An 8589-nucleotide genomic window follows, 5' to 3' on the forward strand; every position below is an offset into this window, starting at 1 on the left:
GAAGGCAAAGCCATGTGATACCCTCTTGATGGTGTTGGATCTTTTGCTGAAAACTACAGCTTCTTTGTCCATGACTAATACATTTGTGGTTGTCATTCATTTGGAGTATGATCTCCCTTTCTTTCTACAAATACTCTACCCAAAGAATACTCCCTTCATCATTTTAAATTGTTAACAACACCTGGCATTGGTATTACCTTATTCCGCAAAATAGCATAAAATTCCACACATTACCTTCAAGAACATACATCCATGGCTATCAAATTTCTCAAGCAGGTTTTGCCAAAGGTACGAGGGATTACGGAAGCTGCCAGTGTGCCTAAAGGTCATTTTGCTGTCTATGTAGGAGAGTGTGAAAAGAGGCGATTTGTGCTTCCCATTTCATATTTGAATCATCCTTCATTGCAAACACTGCTAGAGAATGCGGAAGAAGAATTCGGGTTTGCTCATACGACTGGTGATCTCACCATCCCATGCAGAGAAGAAGCTTTTATTGACCTAATGTGCCACTTGCATTGAATTAACATTGAGCGTGAAATAGCTCACACCATCTGACATCATAACTTCTCTAACTTGATTAGCTATAGAGAGAGATAGAGAGAGCCAAAGAGAGAATATTACTCAAATTTTGTAGCAGTAGTCTCTTCTTCTGTAAGGTTGGCAATTGTTGTATATAAATACCCCTAAGAGGAAATGGAAACATCTTAGATTCGATGAAAAAGCTACCAATTTTCAATGTCTGTTATGCTTTTAAGGCCATGTGTTCTTAATTCTTATCACACAATGCCTCATTTTGCAGAATCCAATAGCCTGAACTTTGAAAAATTATGAAGAAACAAGCTATATTTATGGGCTCAACCAATTTTGAAATAACCAACACCTCATATTGATATGAATTTCAGCATATGCTTTTGTTTTCAAAAGTGTAAAATCAACCAACAGCCGGCATAAATCAAGAAACTGGTACAGAGTTAACAGATTATAGCACGATTTATGATTAGAAGAGGGTACCAGTTATCTTAACTTAAAGCAATGACCAATGGTGATCCTGTTGGTGGCTTATGAAAATAACTGCAAGCTGAGAGATATTCTCACAGGCACCTTAACTTTCGAGAAATGGCAGAAGAAAGGGCATTGAGATTTCGCTGAGGAAGGTAGATGCCCACCCACAATAATCAAAGAAGATCCTAATAGTATGACACTCCTTAAAATTAAAGTATTTTTATTAAGTTTATCTAACAGATCCAAAGCTCAATCCTTATGCCATATCACATCATGTAAAAAATATGTTTAACTTTAAAATGGTTAAGTGTGTTTCAAAGTGTCGTTCGTCCTGCATAGGTACAAATATATCATTAATATATTTAATGACACCACTCATACTTTATCTATGTCCCAACTCCCAATTCTCATAACATTTGGGCAATGTCATGTGACCCTTAAGTAATTTTGTCCCCACCCAATCTCAATGAGGATATGCAGAATTGTAGACACTACACAATGGAATTTTTCAAATGGGAATCCCATGTGATGCTCCGTAAATTGTGTTTCTAGGTGGACCAAATTGATCATCACTTGATAGATAATAAATTCAGACCATCACATTACCTCTATATATATACCTCTCGTTAAGCAATAGCATTCAACAACCTCAAACTTCATTTCTTTCTCTTAAACAAATTGTTCTTCCATTTCAAAGACCACTACTTGTCAGAAATGGCTTTTCGCTCACCAATTTTTGTTCAAGCAAAGCAGGCAATTCGCCGAGCACTGTCCACTCCAATGTCCTCAGATGTCCCCAAAGGATATCTTGCAGTATATGCCGGAGAGACAGAGAGGAAGCGCTGCATAGTTCCAATTGCATACTTGAAGCATCCTTTTTTCCAGTGTTTGCTAAGCAAGGCAGAAGAAGAGTTTGGGTTTGATCACCAAATGGGTGGTCTTACAATTCCCTGCACAGAAGAAGATTTCATTGATATCACCAGCAGCTTGAAATGCTAATGCACTACAAGGAGAAGACATAAAATAGAGTTCTAATCCAACTAACTGAAGACGTGAATTCAACAATTTTGTTTCGTCGCAGCTTCAATTGTATTGTGACGATATTTACAATTAAATACATTGTACATGTATACACACACTTGTATCATTCATCTTTTACATGAAGTATTCAGAAATTCAAATCTTTACTTGTTGCAATAAATCTTTTACTTATTTAATTCCTTTTTTGACTATATTTTATTATTTGGCACCTTAACAACACATTAAGAATCATGGAATTCAGTTAATTTATTGTGTGCATACACTAATAGCTAAGTATGTATGAATTGGCAAAAGATATTGGGTGTTTGTAGCAATATGCTGAGTTTTATCACTTGAAGGATTAAGCACCGTAAGTTGGTCCACTTAGAAAAACACTGCATGGGAGATCACAAGGGATGTAATAATAAAATCAATAGTAAAGACATGATATATGTGGAGCTGGTAGGTGTAGCTTACCCACACAACAGGGAAAAAGAGAGAAAAAAATATAGGCATGTTTGACAACTGTGTGTGTGGGTGGGTGGGGGGGGATGTAGAAGAGGTTGGGTGGGTGCGGACAAAGTTATTTAAGGATCACATGGCACTATCCAAAGCTTAAATTTCATATGCCCCCATTGCAATCTCCCTCAGAAAGCAATAATAGCCCATCAATGGTGCTAATTCTCGTTAATCACATTGTAGTCTATGACAAATGGTAAATACTATAGAGCTTCAATTTTTATACCCAATTGTGAGATTGAAATAATTAAATCTTAAAGAAAATGTGAAGAAGAAATATAGACCTGCTTGACACTGTTACTTAAACTCAGTGTAGTAATAGCTAGAAAGACTTATTCTCAGCAAGTTAGTCGAGTCATGGGCCATGGTTTAATGGTCTATCTACTGTGATATCATATCAGCAAATGAGAGAAAGTGTCCATGTCTTCTATTTATGCTCCTGCAATATGAAGCACTTGATTCACACATCTTAATAATTCAAATTATACTAACAGATCACCATCTCTATTCTTTAAAAAAAAACAGATCACCATCCTATACCACATATTACCAACAGACAAGGTTCAAAATAGTTGGTAAGATAAATCCCCACATAAAGAAAGAGATGAAACTTGAATTAAATGTGGAGGCAAAATCATGTGATACCTCTTGATGCTGTTCCATCTTTTGCTGAAACTACAGCTAAATACATCTGTGGTTGTCATTACATCTGTGGTTGTCATTCATTCGAAGTATGATCTATTCACTCTCTATAAATACATTAGTATCATCTCTTCATCATTTCATCAAAAACTTGGTTTTCTTTCTACCTTATTACTAAAAATCTTATAAAAATCCCGTATTACCATCAAGAATAGCCATGGCTACCAGATTACTCAAGCAGGTTTTCTCCAAGACAAGGGGGATTAAGGCAGAAGTCAATGTGCCAAAAGGTCATTTTGCTGTTTATGTAGGAGAGTGCGAAAAGAGGCGATTTGTGCTTCCCATTTCATACTTGCAACATCCTTCATTTCAAAGTCTGCTAAAGAAAGCGGAAGAAGAGTTTGGGTTTAATCACCCAACAGGTGGACTCATGATCCCGTGCAGAGAAGAAGCCTTCATTGACCTCTTGTGCGGTCGTCATTGAGTTAATCTTGAACTAGAAGGAGCTCAATCCTATTTGACTTATTATAACTTCTCAAATTTGATTAGCTAGTGAGGGAGAGAGTTTCAACAATTTTGTAGCCGTAGTATCTTCTTCTTTATTTCTTTTGAGGTTTGCAGATGTATATAAATACCCATTAAAGGAAATGGAACATTCTTACCTTGTGAAATGAAAAAGCTTACAACTTTTGACCTCTTCCATGCATCTATTCCAAGTACTCAAGTTGACATTACTGCTTCCATTATAACAAACAGTTTTGCGTTGTAGATGTTTGTAACAAATATAATTGCTCAATCCCTCGATGTACCTGTAACAGAAGAGTTGAAAGATGTACCTGTAACAGAAGAGTTGAAAGATGTACCTGTAAGAAGAGTTGAAAGGAGTAAACCTAGAAGAAGCGGCGAAGACTCAAAGAGAGAAACGGCTGTCTAACAAATGAAACCTAAACCTAATGTTAATATATTATATAAATATAAAATAGTCCCTGAAGTTATGATAAAATTAAATAAAGTTATTATTCTTTTAATTAAAAACAAAAGTTATCAGATTACAAAGCTATTTATATAGCTTTGATCCATCAGTGTATTATTGACTAATTTTTCTATGAAGTTACATTTTCATCTCACCTTGTGTCTTCTTGGTTTCTTCCTTCTTCTTGCAACTCTTCTTACTGTCTTCTCATCCCCTTCTTTCAATTCTCCAAATATTCCCTAGTATCGTCACATTGGTATCAGAGCTAAAAGACCCTCCGACCTCATTCAAATCTGTGCAATTTTTTTTTTACTCATCAAGAAGCAACTTCAAGATCAGTTCAAAATGGTGGGAACTAGATCAAGATCAGATCCTGAAGAATCAAATACAGAAACAGACGATTTATATATTCGTGTCAACGTGCTCAACGAAAAGGTAAATAAGCAAATCAAAATGCTTGAGCATACCGAGGATTTAGTATACAAATTTGAATCCAAATGGACAGAACAACAAACAAGAACCGAGGAAACGATGAAACAAATATTATCAAGACTTGATGAACTTTCTAAAGATAATCAAGATCGAGATGCAAGACGTCATCACGATCCTCAAGAACAACCTGCAGGCAATCCGGATCGAGATGGGAGACGTCATCACAATCCTCAAGAACAACGAGAATTCTATGATGTCAACAATTATGATCGTAACCCAAGAGATAGGAATAATAGACCTTACCATATACACAAAAGTTTCACCAGAATCGACTTTCCTAAATTCGACGGCAATGATGTTGATGGATGGATTTATGCAGCTGAAGAGTTTTTTGAAGTCGATAATACTCCTCTTGATATTCAGCCAAGAATTGCTCGTCTACATTTCAAAGATAAGGCAAGATTATGGTATACAAATTTTCGAAATCATTTAGATGCAAATTTTGTTATTACTTGGGATTTTCTTAAAACAGAAATTAAGAAAAAATTTGGACACACAATTTTTGATGATCCTATGGGTGAACTAATGAATCTCAAACAAGTCGGTCCAATTAATGAGCATAACGATAAATTTATTGAGATTTCATATAGGCTTCCCCTAATGCCGAATGATTACATGCTAAACTGTTACTTAGGTGGAATAAGAAAAGAAATTGCTAATTCTGTTAGACTTTTACATCCTAATTCATTGAATGATGCTATGGCAATGGCTAGAGTTCAAGAAGCAACATATGATTCTTTAAAAGTCTATCTACATAATAATGGACCTCCCTTATTACCTACTCCTAAGCCAACAAAATTTCAATGGAATAATAATAATCGTAGAAAGGATTATAAAAAATTGGATCCCAAGTTTATGGCAGAAAAAAGAGCAAAAAATGAGTGTTATTATTGTACTGAAAAATTTAATTCTACTCATAAATGTAAAGGAGAATTTTATATGTTGGAAAACTCTGAACTTATAGATGAATCACAACCTGAATTAGATGATCCACTAGCTGAAGATGTTGATGAATTATCGGGAATATCCTTGAATGCTATCAATGGTCCATCATCATATAGAACTCTTTGTCTTCCTGGAAAAATAGGAAAAATAAATGTTGAAATACTAATCGATTCAGGAAGTACACATAATTTCATAAATTCTAAATGGCTTCCTCATATTAAAGACAAATTGATTAAGACATCTACCTTTTCAGTATCTGTTGCTGATGGAAATCAATTACCTAGCTGTCTTATGTATCAACAGATATTATGCACTATACAGGATTATGAATTCATGACAGATCTTAGAGTACTAACAATGCCTAAATATGATGTTATATTAGGCATTGAATGGTTGGTGTCACTTTCAGACATACATTGTGATTTTTTACACCAAAAATTCTCATTCTTACATAAAAATGGTAGAGTCACTCTTAGAGGAAATTCTGATGCTGAAATCTGTAGTATTTTAGGAGCTCATAATTTTAACAAATATAAGAGACCCACTACTATACTAATTGATGAACCTTTCAAACCTCATTTTTATTCCTTAGCCACAAATAATGAATATGACTTACCTAAGGAAAAACTTGATTCAATGTTAGACGAATTCCAAGAACTATTTCAAGAGCCAAAAGGATTACCTCCACATAGACCACATGATCATTGTATCCACCTAAAAGAGGGATCAACTCCAATTAGTCTTAGTCCATACAGATACTCTGCAATACAAAAAACAGAAATAGAAAAATTGGTATCTGAAATGTTGGAACAATGAATTATTAAACATAGTCATAGTGCTTTTGCAGCACCAATTATTCTGGTCAAGAAAAAAGATCACACTTGGCGTTTATGTGTTGACTATCGTAAATTAAATCATATGACGATTAAGAATAAATTTCCTATTCCAATTATAGAGGAGCTTTTAGATGAATTACATGATAGTCAAATATATTCTAAGCTTGATCTTACAGCAGGATTCCACCAAATTAGAATGAACCCTAATGATACTCACAAAACAGCTTTTAGAACACATGAAGGACTATATGAATTTCTTGTTATGCCATTTGGTCTTACTAATGCTCCTTCTACATTTCAGAGTTTAATGAACACTATATTTAAGCCTTATCTTCGAAAATTTATATTAGTGTTCTTTGATGATATATTGATTTATAGTATAACATGGCATGATCATCTAATGCACTTAAGAATAGTTTTTGATACCTTAAAACATCATAATCTGTTTTTAAAGAGATCTAAATGTACATTTGCATGTAAAAAGATAGACTATTTGGGACATATTATTTCTGCTCAAGGAGTTGAGGCTGATCCTGATAAGATAAGTGCTATGCAAAATTGGCCTATACCATCTACGCTTAAACTTTTAAGAGGCTTTTTAGATCTAACAGGGTACTATAGAAGATTTATTTGTAATTATGGTCTTATAGCTAAACCTTTAGTGAATTTATTAAAGAAAGACAGTTTTAAATGGACCAACGAATCAGAAATAGCTTTTACAAATCTTAAAAATGCCATGTGTTCACCCCCAGTTCTAGGACTCCCAGATTTTAAAGAGACATTTATAGTAGAAACTGACGCAAGTAATGTAGGCATGGGTGCAGTTCTCATACAAAAAAATAGACCAATTGCTTACATTAGCAAAGCTTTAGCTCATTCTAACAAACTATTACCTACATACGAAAAAGAGCTATTAGCTTTAATATTTGCAGTTAAAAAATGGAAGTCCTATCTACAATTTAAACCTTTCATCATAAAAACAGATCATGAGCCCCTTAAATACCTTTTAGAACAAAGAATTCATACAATTAGTCAAGAAAAGTGGCTCTACAAATTATTAGGATTTGATTTTACAGTTATGTACAAGAAAGGAAAGGAAAACATAGTGGCAGATGCCCTCTCAAGAAGAGAAGGGCAATTGTGGGCTTTCTCTATATACCAATCTCCTATTATTGACCAAATTACAGAATCATGGACAACTGACATAAATATGCAAGGGATAATTTTAGACTTAAAAAACAATCCAAATTCTCATCCAGATTTTACCTACCTAGACAACCAACTTAGAAGAAATGGCAAATTGGTAGTTGGTTACAATAAAAGATTAAGACAGGAATTAATTGAGTCTATGCATTCTTCCCCTGTGGGAGGACATTCTGGAGTGCTTGCAACTTCCAAAAGAATGCAATTGGCCTATTTTTGGAAAGGAATGTTAAAAGATATAAGAGAATTTATTCGAAATTGCAATATTTGTCAAATCAATAAAACTAGTAATACACTCCCTAATGGTCTTTTGCAACCTCTTCCTATTCCTAATCTTATTTGGACTGAAATATCTATGGATTTTATAGAAGGGTTACCTAAATCTCAAGGCAAAACTGTTATATTTGTAGTTGTTGATAGACTTTCAAAAATGGCACATTTTATGCCAATTAAACATCCTTATTCTGCCCAAACAATTGCTACTGTTTTTCTTGATTCTATTTTCAGGTTACATGGAATGCCTCAAGTCATAATAAGCGATAGAGATAAAGTGTTTTTAAGTTCATTTTGGAAAGCATTCTTAAAACTACAAGGAATTACTCAAGCTTTATCTACAGCCTATCATCCACAAACAGACGGACAAACGGAAATCATTAACAAATGTTTAGAGACATATCTTAGATGTATGGTGGGACAACAACCAAATTCGTGGGTTAAATGGTTACCTTTATCGGAATGGTGGTACAACACAAATTTTCATTCAGCAATTGGTGTATCTCCATTTGAACTGGTATATGGTCACCCTCCTCCCGTTCATGTACCATACTTAGCAGGGGACTCCACTAACGAAAATGTAGACAGAAGCCTGCAAGCACGAGAAAAAGCAATTAGTTTAGCCAAGTTCCACCTCTTAAGAGCACAAAATAGGATGAAACAAAATTATGATAAAAAACACAA

General features: G+C 34.4%; 1 protein-coding gene across 1 annotated transcript; it reads left to right on the plus strand.

Moving 5' to 3' along the window:
• Positions 1-1613: 1613 nt before the first annotated feature.
• LOC124925385 (auxin-responsive protein SAUR21-like) lies at positions 1614-2051 on the plus strand. The gene has a single exon (XM_047465374.1). It carries the CDS (start codon positions 1717-1719, stop codon positions 1999-2001), a length of 285 nt encoding a protein of 94 aa, XP_047321330.1. The 5' UTR covers positions 1614-1716; the 3' UTR covers positions 2002-2051.
• The last annotated feature ends 6538 nt before the right edge of the window (positions 2052-8589 follow it).

The sequence above is a fragment of the Impatiens glandulifera genome, chromosome 2, assembly GCF_907164915.1.
Source record: "Impatiens glandulifera chromosome 2, dImpGla2.1, whole genome shotgun sequence".
Taxonomy (NCBI): domain Eukaryota; kingdom Viridiplantae; phylum Streptophyta; class Magnoliopsida; order Ericales; family Balsaminaceae; genus Impatiens; species Impatiens glandulifera.